At 38.1% G+C, this 18,935-nt stretch overlaps 1 protein-coding gene across 1 annotated transcript; it reads right to left on the reverse strand.

Moving 5' to 3' along the window:
- Window positions 1-1,137: 1,137 nt before the first annotated feature.
- Window positions 1,138-1,491, reverse strand: LOC142182235 (secreted RxLR effector protein 78-like). Its single transcript, XM_075256355.1, has one exon. The coding sequence runs from the start codon at window positions 1,489-1,491 to the stop codon at window positions 1,138-1,140; it is 354 nt and encodes a 117-aa protein (XP_075112456.1).
- Window positions 1,492-18,935: the final 17,444 nt, after the last annotated feature.

Genomic DNA, 18,935 nt, shown 5'->3' on the forward strand with positions numbered 1-18,935 from the left:
AACAACAACAACAATGACCCAGTAAAATCCCACAAAGTGGGGTCTGGGGAGGATATTGTGTACGCAGACCTTACCCCTACCCCGATGAGGCAGATAGGCTGTTTCTGATAGACCCCCAACTCAGGACAACGAAAATAAAACAAGAAAAGACAATTCATTTATAACGCCAACAGAAATAGTAATAGAAACATAAAAATCATAAATTAGATGACATGCAATAACAATAACCAGTAATTAAGGTCCGGCGCTATGATAAACAGAAAGGATAGTGTGGACTCAACATTAATCCCTAACCTCTAAATTCAACCCTATCAAACCCGCCTCACCCCCGGTGTGAAGTAGAAAAAGCTGGACTACCCCCTAGCCTACAACCTTAATGCTTGACCTCCAGACCTTCCTATCAAGGGTCATGTCCTTAGAAATCTGTAGTCGTGCCATGTCCTGCCTGATCACCTCACCCCAATACTTCTTAGGCCACCCTCTACCTCTTCTCGTATCCACCAAAGCCAACCGCTCATACCTCCTCACCGGAGCATCAAGGCTTCTCCTTTGCACATGCCCGAACCATCTGAGCCTCGCTTCCCACATCTTGTCATCCACATGGGCCACACCTACCTTCTCCCGAATATCCTCATTCCTAATCTTATCCGTCCTAGTGTGCCCACATATCCACATCAACATCCTCATCTCTTCTACCTTCATCTTATGGAAAAGAGAGTTCTTGACCGGCCAACACTCTGCCCCATACAACATGGCCGGTCTAACCACAGCTCTATAAAACTTACCTTTGAGTATCAGTGACACTTTTTTGTCACACAGGACTCTAGATACTAGCCTCCATTTCATCCAGCCTGCCCCTATACGGTGAGTGACGTCCTCGTCGATCTCTTCGTCCCCATGAATAACCGACCCAAGATACTTGAAACTACCTCAATTGGGGATGACCTGTGATCCAAGCCTCACGTCCCTGCCTACTTCCCTTGACTCAGTGCTGAACTTACACTCCAGGTACTCTGTGTTAGTCCTGCTCAACTTGAAACTCTTAGACTCGAGTGCATGCCTCCAACCCTCCAACCTCTCGTTAACACCGTCTCGCGTTTCATCAATTAGGACTATGTCATCAGCGAATAACATATATCATTGCACATCCCCTTGAATGTGGTGTGTCAATGTATCCATCGCCAATGCAAATAAGAACGGGCTAAGAGTAGAGCCTTGGTGTAATCCCATAACAACCGGGAAATGCTTCGAGTCGCCTCCCACAATCCTAACCTTAGTCTTAGCTCCATCATATATGTCCTTGATCGCTTTGATGTAAGCTACCAGCACACCCTTTGCCTCAAGACATCTCCAGAGCACCTCCCTAGGGACCTTATCATATGCTTTCTTCAAGTCGATAAACACCATGTGTAGATCCTTCTTCTTATCCTTGTACTGCTCTACCAACCTCCTAATAAGGTGGATAGCTTTCGTAGTCGAGCAACCCGGCATGAACACTATTATTCGAAATTCACAAGAACTGTGTGGAGAGGCTATTGAATACTATTATTCGAAATTCACAAAAACTGTGTGGAGGGGCTATTGAATAACTTCTCATACCAGATCAACTCACTAAAATGCAAATAGGGATCAGAAATGTGGACAATATCAAGAAGAATAAAGAGATACCGTTTATACCTAAGTCCATTCTGGATTCATATACTAATGAAAATACATATATACGAAAGAACTCAACCATCTTGTTAATGTGTAACTTTCCATCATTTGGAACATAAATTGCACTAATATTTGAGTTGTTGGAAGATTTCAAAAACCAAGGTTGAAAATATTAAAAAGGTTAACTTTTTATGCAAAACAGAACAAAAAAATACTTCTCAAAAAGCCTCGAACATCAAGATTGCCCAGTCAGTCTTTGCAAACTTTAAAACAAATGCATCAAAGTAATTTTTGTTTCTACTTTCCATTCCCTTCAGCTGCATATTTGCATCATTCTATTATCCTGTTCTTTTACTTGTGCAACATCTTTATCACTTCTTTTTTATTTCATGATTTACTTCTTTTGGCATTTAATTCTGTCACGACCCAAAAATCCCTTCGAAAGAGTCGTGATGGCACCTAGTCTCTAAACTAGGTAAGCCTAACATAAAGTGAAATAACATTGATATTTACTAACTTTAAGTTAAATTACTCTGAACAAAGTACAATTCCCAAAATCAGTGGTACAAGTCACAAGCTTTTTTAAGAGTAGTTATACAAAATAAATACATCACTTCTCCGAAACAAAAGCAACAAATGGAAATAAGTACAAATAAAGGTGAGTCCGAGGCCTATGAACGCTGTATCCGGTATACCTTGAGTCTCCATCGCAATGACCCACACAACTACTACAGATCAAATACCTAGATTTGTACACAAAAATGTACAGAAGTGTAGTATGAGCACACCACGGCGGTGCCCAGAAAGTATCAAGACTAACCTCGGTGGGGTAGTGACGAGGATCAGTCAAGACACCTACTGGTCAAATGAACAGGATATGATAATAAAATATCGAGATAAAGATAACGAGGCAATACCAACAATGGAGAGAAATCAAAATACAAACAGTAGGAACAATAAAGGGAGAACACAGGTAGTAACGAACGATAACCAAGTAAATCAACACTGACATAACAAGAATAGAGACAAGTAAGAATGTATCCAAATAAAGAAGGCAATGCCAACTAAATCAATCACATCATGTCTAGTACACAATCCCGACCATCTCAACCCTCGATTTCTCTTATCATAATCTCAACTTCCGAACCTTTAGCACATATGGCACTTTGTGCCCCCATATTTTTTTTCACTTCACTTTTAACAACAAAATCCACACGCTATACAATACGTAACGTCCGTACAATGCACTCAATATGTCTAAGAAGTCTCATTTACCTAATACAAGTAAAATTACAATTTCTAAGCTAATTAGGAAAGCCGGCGAGAAAAGATGAAGTTGTTTCTTTGGAAATCCTTTGAGTAAAGAAAGTACTCCTTTTAATTTAAAATACAACATCGAATGGATTATTACCTTTAACATGAGAGTTAATAACTTAAAACTTAGTAGAAATTCCTTTTTAAGAAAATACAACCTCAGACGGTTTAAGGGGATATAATTGAGAAACTAATTGAATTAAGGATGTAACAATTATTGAAGTTTGAAGTATTAGGACGCATGTATATATATATATACACGGTGAGGTATTGAAAACATTGTGGGTTCTAACATAAAGGATCACAACAATAAAGGAATTAAACAGTTTAAACATTTGAATTGTTAACAACAAATAAACACATCAGCAGAAAGTGCACGGCATCACCATTCGTATTTTTACTCTCGTTCTCACTATAAAAGTGAATCAATATTCACTTTTATTCTTTCTTTTTGCGGCGTGCAACCCGATCCCAATCATATAGTACTCTTGCGGTGTGCAACCCGATCTCAATCATATAGTGATGTTGCGGCGTGCAACCCGATCCGAATCATATAATATTATTGCGCCGTGTAACCCGATCCAAATCATATAATGATGTTGCGGCGTGCAACCCGATCCCATATAATATTGTTGCGGCGTGCAACCTGATCCCAATAACAAATCAACACCAATCACAAAAGAATCCCAGCGAGGGAATAATAAGGAAACAATAATATCCCGGCAAGGGAGTCAACAACAAGAATAAATACGTCCTGCCAAGGGAATCAACAGTAAGAATTAAATATGTCCAATCAGCTATAACCAAACTTGTACCAACAATTAACTTCACAATGAAACCTCAACTAAACAACAAGACATAACAAGCACGTGATAACTATACTGGTAACCACAACAATTGGACATGTAACCTATTTGCATGAAGTCATAGAGGAACTCACAATCAAGAAGTATCAAAACAATAAGGAAGGCAATCACTTCAATTAAGACAATTAAGGGTTAATGTAGCACGTAAGAATTAGAGCAAAGCTAACAACGTCATATGGAGCATATAGTGGCAATTTAAGCAACTAGGAAACCCAATCATAACGGGTTACTTTCCACATAAGGACCTAAGAACCCTAGGGCCAAATTTCCCACAAATAAGTCCGAGCACACACTCGTCACCTTGCACGTATGGACTACAATTAGCATAGAAGACTCAATTTCTAAGGGGAAGTCCCCCACGCAAGGTTAGGCAAGATACTTACCTCAAAGATGACAAACTGATACTCTATAATGCACTTCTCGGGTGAAAAGACCTCCGGACGGCTCAAATCTAACCAAATTAACTTCAAAGCACAAACAAAACACATAAGAAACTATTCCAGACCATAAAGTCTCAATTTTTAACAAAATCCAAAAATCGGTCCAAAAGTTGACCCCTGGGCCCGCGCCTCAGAACCCGATAAATTTTACAAAAACCGAATACCCATTCCAATATGAGTTCAACCATACAAAATTTATTAAATTCCGATACCATTTGACCTCTCAAATCATGATTTTTTATTTTAGGAATTTTCTTCAAAAACCAACATTTTCATCAACTCAAATCACAAATTAAATGATACAAATAAAGACAAATTCATGAAATATAATCAATTCTAAGTTAAGAATACTTACCCAGTCATTTTACTTGAAAAACCCACAAGGAATCGCCCAAAACCGAGCTCTAAAACTCCAAAAATGTTAAAAATGGCCTAACCCTCGATTTGGAAAACTTATATTCTGCCCAGATATTAAAGCATCGCGAACACGAAGAACGGCTCGCGTTCGCGAAGAAGAGAAGAATGAGGCTGCCAAAAAGTCCCTATGCAAACGTGAGTTAAAGGGACGTGATCGCAAAGAGTAAGACAGAAGCTACGCGAACGAGGGTATAATGTCGCGAACGCGAAGAAAAAATAGCCACCAGCCTCTAGCTCCTAATTTCTACTATGCGAACGCGATGGAAGGGCTGCAGACGTGAAGAAGGGGAAGGCAGACCTTCGCGAACGCGAACGCGAAGAAGAAATAACTCACCTTCCAAATTAACACTACGCGAATGCGATGGCAAGGACGCGAACGCGATGAAGGAACCCAGATGACAAATTCAACAGTTCAAAATAGGAGGACAATGACTCGTAGCCCACCCGGAACACAGCCAAGGCCCCCGGGACCCCGTCTTAACACATAAACAAGTCATATGACCTAATACGGACTCGCTCGAGGTCCCGAATCACATCAAACAACGCCGAAATAATGAATCACACCATGAATCGAACTTAGGAACTTTCAAACCTTCCAACTTCTAAAACTCGTGCCGAAACCTATCAAATCAACCCGGAATGACGCCAAATTTTGTAGACAAGTCCAAAATAACATAACGGAGCTGTTTCAACTCTCAGAATCGCATTCCGACCCCGATATCACAAAAGTCAACTATGAGTCAAACTTCTTCATTTTCCAAACTTCAACTTTTCCAATTTTCGCCGAAACGCCTCAAATTACCCTACGGACCTCCAAATCTGAATCCGGACGTGCGCCTTAGTTCAAAATCACCATACGAAGCTGTTGAGATCATCCACGACCCATTCTGGGGCCGTTTACCCAAAAGTCCAATTCCGGTCAAATTCTCACCGTTTAAACTTCCAAAACTAGTTTCTTTTTTCCAATTTGACTCTGAATCATCCGTTAACTGAATTCAATCATGCACGCAAGTCAATACACATATTATGAAGCTGCTCGAGACCTCAAACTGTCGAACCGGACGCAATTGCTCAAAATGACCAGTCAGGTCGTTACAGATTCATTATATTCTGTTGAAACCTGCAGAAAATTAAACATCTATTTCAGTTTTTCCAATAATACTAATTAAAATTAAATGTTGAAAATCCAACAACTTAGCAAAAAGAGATTAATCACATAGGCATCCTTGGTTTAGCTTTCCTCTTTGGAACTGATTTCTCCTCTTGTACTTGGAATAATTTGGCACTTTATGCCAGTTTACCTAAGTGGGATTTACTCAGAGGCGGAAGAAAGTTCTTATCAGCACAAGGATTTCCATGGTTTAAGGACACACCATTGAGTGCTTGAGCAACCACAATAACAAATCCAGTAGTTTCCCACAATTGGAGTTTGGGGAGGGTAAGATGTATGCAGCTTTACCTCTACCCTGGAAGGCAGATGGCTGTTTCCGATAGACCCTCGACAAGAGAACGATTGAAAAGAAAATGTAACTGCAACGAGTAGGAATAACACCAAGATGAAATAAAATTGAATCCAGTAATGCAGTCAAAACTTTAGGTAGTGATAATCATCGGACATTGAGTGCTTGAGCATGCAATGCAAATCCGGAGACCTTGAAAGACTCATTGACTACCTCAAGATCTTGAAACTTTAACTATAAATAAGATGAAGAAAAAAGTTAAAATCTGTAAAAGATTGATAGCATTCCCCTCAAAGATTGAAACTTTTCCCCTTACTGTAGCATGCATCAAATTCTTCTGTAGAAGAAAAGGAAGCACTGAGTGCGCCAACACATAACTTTATTAAAAGGTTTTCCAACACTATATTAGAACATATTCTGAAGTTAATGAACTGAGTTTATTGCATTGCCTAATTAAGGAGTAGTAGCAGTTAAGAGATCATACAATAATTTAATCGGAAGGATAGACAATTTACGTTTAAGATATTGATGAAAAAAATTGGATATATATCGCTAATTTTGACCCTCCGTTATCAGTCGTGCGACTTGAGATTTTACAACATGCTCAAGTTAATTGTCGAATTGGCTGCATGGAAGATCCGTATGAGAAGCCAATGTTTTTCCCATGCAGATTTCATAACTATTTTGTTAGGCATAGGCATGAGCAATAAAGAAAATATACCGTCAGACCACTCTGTAACAGTATTCCTATATAACAATACTTCACTATAAAAGTCATGCTTTCTCCGAACCAATTTTCATGTTATGTTATAATATATGTTCTTTATATCAACACTTCACTATAACATCCAAAAATATTCGGAACAAACGAGGATGTTATAAAGAAGTTTGACTGTATAGGATATCAGTAGAACAGGGATTTGACTCGGCTATTTTTCCCCTTCTTCTTTGCAAGCCCTCAATAGTAATAAAAACACAGTGATGAATCGGAGGAGGCATAGGCATTAGTGCATATTAAGGGTGTTAAACGGGTTGGGCTAGCCCGATTCCGGACCGGCCCAGACCGGTTAAAACCGGAACCGGCCCGGACCGGTAGAAGGGGGCTGGGTTGGGCTGGGTTAAGGGCGACTGGCGAGTTGCACCGTTTACATTTGAAATACCGGTTACCCGGAGTACTATAACCCGGTCGATGAACAGTGTTGTTAAACCGGTTAATCGACCCGGCCCAGACCGGTTTAACGGTAAAAAAAATTAATTTTTTTTTTAAGAACTGGGCCCAGATCTGACCGTTGGCAACGGTCAATTTCAGAAAATGGTCATTGCCTAACGGCTGAATTGCACAAATAGCCCAATTTTGTTTTTTTTAAATTAACCCCCCTTTGAAAAACTATAAATACCCCCCTCCCATCTTCCTCATTTCTTCACTCATCTCTCAATTCTCAATCTCAACTCTCATATTCTCTCATTCTTTAATCTTCACTCTTCACCTATCAAAGTGCAATCAGCTATTTGGCTCTTTTTTTTTGGAATTTAATTTATCGTATTATTTATTATTTGAAGGTTGAACAATTGAACCTCAAAATTGGAACAATTGACGTTTCTTCGTGGTAACATTGGAGTTGCGAAATCATCAAGTGTTCAATTTAGTGCCGAATTCGGTGCACTCCCTCCAACTCTTTCTCTTATTTACTATTTTATTTGCATATTTATTTGTTGCTAGTAGTTAAATTTTTACAATCTGTTTAATGCTGCAAAAACAGTTTGTAACAAGGTTACTAAGCGAGGAAATAAAAAAAGAGCTAGTACTTCAGTTTCAGCATCTGGTAGTAATTTAAATACCTCTCCAAATATTCCTGAAATATTACCTGATAATAATATAGATTATAAACAATTGCAGGAAGATTTTGGTATAGATGATAATGAATTAGAAATGGAAGATGAGATATCACTTACACCTAGTAGTGTTGGAGCTGCTAGCATGGGTGGTGGTCGTGGTGCTAGTAGTAGACCACCTGTGGCCCCAACTAGTAATCGTAGAAAAAGAAGTAAGGTTTGGAATTTTTTTGAGGAAATAGAAAGTACTGATAGAGTTAAATGCAAACTTTGTAATGATACTTTTAAACATAAGACTAGAGGACAATTAGGGGGGACTGGGACACTTAGTAGACATATGAGAATTGAGCATCCTATAAAATGGGGATCTGATGGAGATGAAAATCAATAAACTATAAACCCTCCTACTGGAGTTCTTGTGAAATATGATAAAATGAAGGATCGTGAGGAGTTAGCAAAAATGATTGCTTTGGGTTGTCTACCTTTTTCTTTTGCTTCTTCATCATATCTTATTATGTATATTCAAAGGATTTACAATCTTTTATTTAAAGGTATCTCTAGTCTGATATCTTTAGACTTCATGGACAATATCAAACATACATATGTTATTTGTTTAGCCACCTTCCTTGTAAAGTTTCTCTAACTTCTGATATTGGTCATGCTGTTAATGGAAATGATTATTTGACAATTACATGTCATTAGATAGATGATACTACTTGTATGCAAAAACGTATTATCGCTTTTAAATATGATGAAGATCAGAGTCATACTGCTGCATTTATAAGTAGTACTATTTGTGAAGTTATTGAATTTTATAATCTCAAGCAAAAAGTATTGTGTGTCTTTTGATAATGCTTCTAACAATAATGCCGCAATTTCAATATTAAAACTGCATTTGCAACCACCTCTTGATGAAATTTTTCATGTTAGATGTGCATGTCATGTTTATAATTTAATTGTTAAAAGTGACCTTGATTTATTTTCATCTGAGATTACTCATATTAGAAGAGCAGTTGGTGTTATTCAAGGAAATAATAGACAATCTAGAATAAAGGAATTTAAGAGTAAGTGTGTCTAGTATAACCTTAAACCCAGATTCATGCCAGACGAAATTGTTACTAGATGGAATTATACATATATATTTTTAAAATATTGTTACAAATATAGATTCCCAATAACTGAAGTTGCTAATGCGCATTGTATTGATCCAAACCGTATGTTAACAACTACTACTTGGGAGGCCACTAATGATGTTAAATTTTTACATAAATTTTATACAGCTACTGTTGAGTTTTCTGGAGTATATTACCCTATTGTTACTATGGCTTTAGTACATATAGTTGAAATTTCTTTTCTACTCTTTGAATTTAAGAAGAAAGAAAAATATAGGGATGTTGTTGAAAAAATGCAAGCAAAATTCAAAAAATATTTCTTTCCAATTCCTCCGATTTACTTAATTTGTGCTGTTTTAAATCCTTCTATTAAGATGTCTGATTGTCATCAATTAATGAATGCTTTATATACTTATATGGAGATTGGACCAACTGAAACCCCAGATTTATATACTTGTATGAACAAGCTAAATGAATATTTACAACAATTATATAATTATTATCAAATGTAATTGATGATGCTGCTCTTAATGTAGGCAATGTTAATCCCACTATACATTGTACCACTTCTGCTACTGTGGATGATGAAGAAGGCCTTGATAGTTTTAATATTTTTTCTACATTTTCTAACACTCAAACCAGTAGCAGGAACATTGATGAACTTCAATTCTACTTGCAGAAACAAAAAGAGCCTCGCACAAAGGAATTTTCACCGTTGGGATGGTGGCATGCGAATGGAAAGCTATTTCCTGTTCTTTTCGCTATGGCTCGGGACGTGCTGAATGTGCCAATTTCAACTGTTGCATCAGAGAGTGCATTTAGCCAAGCAAGATAACAATTTGGAGACACCCGTCACTCATTGGGAAGCAATGCTTTGGAAGTTTTAGTATGTTTCAGAGATTGGATAGATCGGAACGAAGAAATCAAGGACGTGAAGATGTTGATAGCCCAGAAGACGAGGAACTTGGAGATATATTAACACATGGTAACCCATCCGAATTTAACACTCCAGAAAAAGGTCAATCAGTTCATATTGATTATGAAGAACTTACTAAGGCAATGCAAAACCTTTGAATTTACTCTTTCTTGGTTAATTTACTTGTTGTTAAATGTAAACCTTCAATTTGTACGTTTGAATTTTGAAATATATAAATGTAGCACTTGCAATTTATAAGTTCAATTTTTTCCCATCTTCCTTGTATTCTTTATATTAATACAAAATATTAATATAACTTACAATAGTTATACAAAATACAAAAAAAAAATTAAAAAAATACTAAACCCGGCTCGGCCCCCTCAACCCGTAACTCTTACGGTTCAATTTTTATCCGGATGAACCCGAACCCGTTAAACCTGGTATGCTCTAAACCGTAACCGGCCCGGGCCATAACTCGTACGGGTACTAAAATTCCTTACCCAACCCGGCCGGGCCCACCCGTTAAACACCCATAGTGCATATCCATTACTCATTTTAATTAGAGAAAACTTAATTACACCTAATAATTGGTATGATAAAATGGGAGTAATAACCATTTAACAGAATAAGTAGGGAAAATTAAGCAACATTATTGTGGAGGAAAAGCAATTAAAAAAAAAACTACAACAAAACATCAAAGGTAATTGGAAAAAATGTAGATATTCTGAGTCAAAAATTCAAATGTGTCTACGTATAATTTGTATAAAATAACATGTTCCAGTAAAGAATTGTATAACTGACCTCAACTATTTCGAGAGTGAGATGTAACTGAACGCAAAAAGTTCAAATTTAAATCCTAATTCAACGAAGTTTGACTTTGTTTAAGTCTGCAAAATACAAAAGAGCGGTAAGGAATTCTGTTAACCCGGGAGAAGATGCGAGGTACTTCCGAATTTCGTTATTTTAGCACGATTGCTTTACAATTAAACTCGGTTTAATTATCTGATCATTACATGTTTTATGCGTTCTTACCTTATACTGCTTTTATTTGTATACTTTGATCCTTTTAAGTATTTTGTGGAGTTATTTTTAAACAAGCTATGATGTAATACACTTGTCGTTTTATACACATCGCAAATTGCGCCACGTGAACGCACCCGCAATTTACAATATGTTTGTTTTATTATTTTGAAGTTATTGGATCATGGCATATGTACGCACACTTGAATTTGAGATTTGGTATCATAGTTATGCCACGAGAACCGAACCCACAACTGTGACAATGTGCCTAAAGCATCTAATGATATTCAAAAGTTATTTTCCTAAACTACTTTGAGATTTGTTGTGATGTAAGGTCATGGAGTTATGAGAGATTATTGTGGAAAAGAACGTATGCCTTTAACTATTATGATAAGTCACAAAATATAACTCAATATTCTATCTCAACATTGAAATTTATTCGCATTGTGGCTAAAAATAATTACCATCAATAATAATAAAACGAACTAATACATTAGCCTATACAATTGCATATATTTTTTTTGGTTAAAATAGGGAAATATTCATATATATTAAGTCATTACAGGGACGTTGGACGTCCCATTACAGCTGCTTTGAGTAGATAGTACACATATGTTTCCAAAACTAGCAAACTTAGTAGACATAGATATTGGGATTGTTCTAGTAGACACCACGCTTTCTTTGTCTGATTGTAAGGTTGAAAATACAGACGTAGGAGGATAATTTATAATATATATTGTCACACCTCCTTTTTTCGCCCCCGCGAGGGGTGAAGGAGTTTTTCCAATTAAAGGACAATCTAAACGGGATTTGTTTATTTATTTCAGAGTCGCCACTTGGGAGATTTAGGGTGTCCCAAGTCACCGGTTTAATCCCGAATCGAGGAAAAGAATGACTCTGTTTAACAGTCTGCGCACCAGAAATCCGGATAAGGAATTCTGTTAACCCGAGAGAAGGTGTTAGGCATTCCCGCGTTCCGTGGTTCTAGCACGGTCGCTCAACTGTCATATTCGGCTTGATTATCTGATTTTTATACAAATATGAACTTATGTGCAGATTTTAACTCTTTACCGTTTTCATTGTTATTATTATTATTATTTTACAGGGAATTGCAACGTTGTGAAGATGTATCTCGAACCGCGTCACAATCAATGTACCCGTGGTCGTCGACACACTTTGACTCTGTTGAGATTTGGATTTGGGTCACATAAATGTGCATCCGAGTTTAGGAAGATAACATTATTAAATACGCGCCTAAGGATACTAACGCGTCGTTATTTTATTTTATTTTATTTTTGAGAAAAAGCCGTAAAGTTCGCTATGCGGCCTGTCTCGAAATCTAAGCATTTGAAATAACTGTCAGTTGAGGGCCCCGCAATTTGTGTATTCTTGTTTGTCGAGGCTCGTATCATTCATTATTTTTTAAAAGGAATTTGCAATGTCATGGAAATGCATCTCAAACCACGTCACAATCAATGTACCCGTGATTAACGACACATCTCGACTTCGTTGAGATATGGATTTGGGTCACATAAATATGCACCCGATTTTAAGAACGTAAATTATTAAAAGTACGTGCTTAACAGTGACTAACGTGTTATTACTTTGGGGAAAAGCCGTGAAATTTGCTAAACGGCCCGTCCCAGAATCTAAATATTTAATATATACATTTAACGAGGGCCCCGCAATTTATGCGTTTTATTTGGGCGAGGCTCATCTCATTTTTATTTAAAGGCAAACCTAAAAGCAACTATGATTTCCTATCTTTGTTTGTCTCTAAAAAATGGAAAGATCCTACTGTATTTACATACTTATGAGTTGTTATATTTAAGTTTCGAACGTGATTTGTTGAAAGAGGGACGTGATATGGGTAGTCCATTTGGCAGTTATGGGCCCAGGCCTAATGTGCATGAAGTTAAATTCGACCTGGGCCACTCTTATTCCAATTGGTCCTATTCAACTTATTTGATATGTGTTTAACATTTATAAACAAAAAGGGGGGGGGGGAAGCTGAAATGCAATGTATTGCTTGCCTTAATCAAACCATATTCCTAACAACTTAAAACAGACCATTTGTTTAAAGAAGGAACTATTGGGTACCTAACATGCTTCTTGACAAACACAATAATGAATTAATAGAACACAGCTACTACAACATTAATCCTTTTCAATTATAAGCAACACATAGAGTTTTCCAACTGAATGATAGGTATAAAAGTTCAATTACATCACAGCTAACCACATAGTTCTATTAGGGAAAGTAAACTATCATGCAGGCAACCTATTGTTTCAATACATTTTCTAAAGCTAATTCGAAATAACTTCAACTCTTCCAACTTTCTTTGTATTCATGCCTCAAATTTCAGCTTACATTGACAGTGTATCAGTCGTGTACCTGGTATAGGAAAGCAAAAGAAAAAGGAGAATGATCAGCAGGACAGTATGCAACAACACAGCAACAGCAACAACAGGGACGACCCAATAATAGACCAAAACTCAACAACAAACTTAGAAGAAAATCCAGCAGCAATTTCAGACAAACCCAAACAGCAACAACCCAAGGAAACCAATAAGAATAACCAGTAGCGACAGATTCTTAAAACCAAAGCAGAATCCCAGGAGTAGCCTAATGGAACAGTATTCAAATAATAGAAAACTGGAGACTACCAAGCTGAAAATCCAGCAATACAAACAGCACACAGACAGGTGCAAGAAGCAGTGATTTCTGATCTTTTGTTAAACACTCAAAGGCAAAGACAAGGTTGAAGCTCTTTGATGTAAAGCTTAACCTAGAATGAGGATCAAACAGCCTTAACACTCTTGTTCCTCTCTTTTTCAATTCTGAAGTCTTTTTCCTCCACCTTAATATCTGATTTTTCTAACCTCTTCCCCTCTTATGTCTAACTTCTTACTCTACCTTAAATGAGCCTATTTATAGGCAAAATACAAGCAAACCCCCAGGCTGCCTCGTTTCCCCAGCCCTCAACTCCGCCCATAACTCCTTTAAACTAATCAAAAATGCCCAATGCTCATCCTCCTGACAGCCCCTTAGCATGTGTTTTCTGCCCAAAGGTATGGGCAGCCTATAATATTTAATTACCCCCCCCCCTCATGCTACCAAGTTTTGTTCCCCACTATTGTATTAGTTTAATCCTATTTCAGTACCCTATGTCAACCCAACTTAAACTAACCATTTCTGATCTTTTCCCACCCCTAAACTACCCCTGTTAGCCCCTGATTATTACTGTATTACCCTACTGCAGCAGTAGGACATTTTGAACTTCTGAAAGTTCAAATTCAAGCTGCCTTAAACTAAGTTCTAGCTATTACATTGCAGCTACAATCCATTCACAGATAATGTCAAACAATCAGCTAAACGACAATGATTCGATCAGTCATATGAAGCTATACGAATCAGAATATTTGCACATTCAGTCCTATGAAACTAATCGATGACATTTATCTAATCGACTATACTAATCATAACATAGAACAATCAGTCGATTAAATGAACCACATGAACAGGGCATCAACTGCCTTCAACAACTTTGCACGACACAGGGAAACTATATGAATTATCGATTCGACGATATTAATCAAATTGAAATATGTATATCACTATACGTATTCAACCATAAACAGAATAACAATCGACCAAATAAAAGGTCTTACGAAGATGGAGAACAATTGAAAGAAAAATATCAGAAATAACAAACAAACTGACTAAACACGTTATCAAATTCAAACAACACTCAAACAAAAATAGAAAAAGAAAAAGGAAAACTCACTGGAAGCTCAACAACAAACGACCCAAGCCTGAACTAGATTTGCTCATTTGAAGTCAAACAGACTTTAATCGAGGTGTTCTCAACCGAGAACACTTCGATTAAGGTCTATTAGACCCCAACCCTCCGTTTAAACTAGCCGGATTCCAAAAGTTCTTGTGTTCTAGGGTTCGAACAGTTCGATTTGGGGCTTGAGGATTTGTGGGTAGATTCGGACCAAACCAAGCTTGGTTTGGTCACGAGTGAGGGCAGGGTAATGGTTGGTATGAATCCGGGGTGGGTTGGTGTAGATCGGGGTTTTGCTCGAACCTTCAAACAAAGATTCAAGACGATGGGGACTGATTCGAACCCAACGGTTTGCAGATCCATGTTCAGGGTGGTTGGGTGCATCAAGGGTGTTACTTTGGTAGCCACCGGCATCGTTGCCGCCGGGCTCACGGTGAGAGTGTATGGGGGCGGCTAGGGTTTGGAACGGGGGTTTGGGTTTGTGTTTGGGACGATGGAAGGGGGGTGTTCGGATAGGGGCGTGGGGTAAAGGTTTAAGCTTATATACGTAGTGGGCGGTTAGATCCTGGCCGTTGGATGAAGTGAGATCGATGGCCAGGATCTTTCACTTAATGGGGAACGACACCATTTGGCATTGGTTGGGGGGGTCGGTTTGAATTGGTTACTGGGTCGGGTTTGGAAACGGGTTGCTGAAAGGGATTTTGGACCGTTGGATTGGACTGGATGGAGGGCTCAGATCAAATGCCCTATGCGGCGTCGTTTGGGTAAGTGAATGGCCTGATCTGGACCGTTCATTTGAGTCAATCAATGGCTCAGGATGGGGATGCTGATACGGCGTCGTTTAGGGGCGTGCATGGGAAGCCTGGGTTTGGACTGGGTTGTGGTAATTGGTTTGGGCCTGATTTTTCATTTAAATTTTGGCCCAAATCCGGTATTTTCCTTCTTTATAATTAGACAAAAATTCCTAAAAACCAAAATTAAACACACAAATATTAATTAATACCTCACAATAATTATCACATGAATTAAAACATCTAATAAAGTTACCATGACAACAAATAGAATAACAATGCATATTTTGTGATTTTCGCTTTCAAAACCAAATTATGGTTAATTAACTCGTAAATGTACCATTTTCCCTAAATGCATGCAACATGTATTTTTTTGTATTTTTTAACTATAGCAAGGCGAGCATTTACGGACAAAACAATTATCAAAAAATGTTACACAAATCCTCAAAATTGTACCCGAAGGTAACCTGTTTTATTTCTTTTCCGATTTCTTTTGGAGTAGTTTCCGTGAAGTTTTGTGCTCACAACTGCCCCTCTTTGGCCGAAAACACGAAGAGTTTTCGTGCAAAGATAAAGTGAGCGGATACGAGCAATTTTTGCCCGTTGGAATACTCCGTGTGAAGCATTTTTGGAAAAAGATTTAACCGAACCTTTGCTTCAAAAGTTTCCTACATATCCCTGGCTAAAGGGGAATCAGGTTAATGTAGTTCGGGAAACTTTGGTAGCTGGGACTACCATGGGACTGCAATGTTACTGCTGTTGCATGCTGTTATCACTGCTTACCGATCTCCTTGTTACACCGTGCTTAAAAGAAAAATCAAGAAGCTAGGCTAGACTACGGATCATGAGATCTTATCTATCTTCAACTTGTTCTTGTTGCCTTGCTTTCTTGTCGGCTTGTGTTTCTTCCGGTGCTTTTCTTCCGTGAGTTTGGGGGATGGCACTGGCCCTTTGCCTTTCTGAATACCAGTTTTCCTCATTTTGTTCGGTCCGCTGGGGATATGGCTTCCTTCATTAAGCTTTTGGTGGTTCCTCTGGGGATACGGCTTTCTTCATCAGATTTGTTATGCTGGGCATAATTTATTGTTCGTAGGCCGCTTCTTTCAAGATGCATCTTTTCTTCCTTTTGACTCATGCGATTGAATTTGTGCTGGGACCTCTTGTTGCAACCTTCTACTTTCTGGTGCTGGGAATTTTTATTGTTTCCTGCTGGGGATTCCTGTTGTAACCCTCTACCTTCCGGTGGGTTACTGATTTCAAGATCTGCAGTATAAGACTGAAAAGTATTCCTCTCATTATACAGGTGGGCGCCTGAGACATGAAATGTAAAGACTGAAACGTATTCCTCTCGTTATACAGGTGGGCGCCAATTTAACTAAAGCATAAAAATATTCCTCTCATTATACAGGTGGGCGTCTATTTAACTAAAGCATAAAAGTATTCCTCTCATTATACAGGTGGGCGCCTATTTAACTAAAGCATAAAAATATTCCTCTCATTATACAGGTGAACGCCTATTTAACTAAGACATAAAAATATTCCTCTCATTATACAGGTGGGCGCCTATTTAACTAAAGCATAACAATATTCCTCTCATTATACAGGTGGGCGCCTATTTAACTAAAGCATAAAAGTATTCCTCTCATTATACAGGTGGACGCCTATTTAACTAAAGCGTAAAAATATTCCTCTCATTATACAGGTGGGCGATTATTTAACTAAATCATAAAAGTATTCCGCTCATTATACAGGTGGGCGCCTATTTAACTAAAGCATAAAAGTATTCCTCTCATTATACAGGTGGACGCCTATTTAACTAAAGCATAAAAGTATTCCTCTCATTATACATGTGGGAGCCTATTTAACTAAGACATACAAATATTCCTCTCATTATACAGGTGGACGCCTATTTAACTAAAGCATAAAAGTATTCCTCTCATTATACAGGTGGGCGCCTATTTAACTAAAGCATAAAAGTATTCCTCTCATTATACAGGTGGGCGCCTATTTAACTAAAGCATAAAAATATTCCTCTCATTATACAGGTGGACGCCTATTTAACTAAGACATAAAAGTATTCCTCTCATTATACAAGTGGGCGCCTATTTAACTAAGACATAAAAATATTTGAATTTGTTTCCTCGTTTCTCCGAGAAAATTTTTGACAACGGCAGAAAATTTTCTGCCCCGGTTTTTGTGACCTTCCTTGTGGCGTGTCTTTCTGCCATCATCAACCTTTATTTTTCTGGATAAATCAAAAAGAGTTTTGTTAGTTTTAACATGGTGAGTGATCGTGTCACTCCTGCTGGGGGATGATTTTCTTTCCCTTTCCCTTGCTCTGTGCTCCCAAAAACTGGTTGGGGATAAAGTTGCTTGCTGGGGATGATATGTCTGCTGGGGATGGTATTTCTGCTGGGGATGGTTTTCCATTTACCCTTTCCCCGTGCTTTGTTGTCTGACCCCCTTGGACCTTGGTCCGTGATCTATCGAAGTTCTTGTTGGGGATCTTCTTGGAATTTGTTCCACAAGTCCTTCAACCATCGTTTTCTGCCTTTCTTCACGTTCTCCTTAATTTTCTAGGCCAGTTTGTCATTTGGTTTTGCAACGAACCGCCTTTTGTCTTATTACCTTGGCTTTGGCCTATCCCCTTCGCATTTGGCTTTGTACCATTTTGTCCCCCGGTAATAAACTTTGAAAATTCCTTCTCAAAACAAATTTCTGGAAAAAGTCTTTTAGACAAAGAAATGAAAAAGATAGAAAAAGAGAAAAATCTTTCTGAACAAATGCTAGGGAAGAAGAAAGGAAAGAACTTATCTAGATGGTAGGACCGATCCCAACGATCATGTCGTGCATTACGGATTAATCGACTCAGTCTATTTGTATCAATCAATCTTTCTGATGGCCTTACTTGCTGGGGATAAATAGGTGTCCACCTCTTCGCAAATGCGGATCCTTTTGCCAATCTATTTTGCGCCTTATAGTGCCCTTCGAGGGGTTTTTACTAATAAAACTCTCTCCTTTCTCTCAGCTCCCGTCGCCTTATGGTGCCTGTGAAGGTTTTCACCGATAAGACTCTCTCGTTTTATTTCTCTCATCTTTTGTCACCTTATGGTGCATGTGAAGGTTTTCACCGATAAGACTCTCTCATTTTATTTTCCAGCGGGGGGTTGGAGTGTTGCTGATACGACTCTCTCTTTCGGAGATTCTTTTCGGCTATCAATTCATTTCCAATTTATGATCCTCTTCTTTGCTGGGGATTAGTTTATTATTCTCGGTGTTCATTTGCTTGACTCGGCACCTCTCAGATATTGATCGGGAG

The sequence above is a fragment of the Nicotiana tabacum genome, chromosome 6 (genome assembly GCF_000715075.1).
Source record: "Nicotiana tabacum cultivar K326 chromosome 6, ASM71507v2, whole genome shotgun sequence".
NCBI classification, from domain to species: domain Eukaryota; kingdom Viridiplantae; phylum Streptophyta; class Magnoliopsida; order Solanales; family Solanaceae; genus Nicotiana; species Nicotiana tabacum.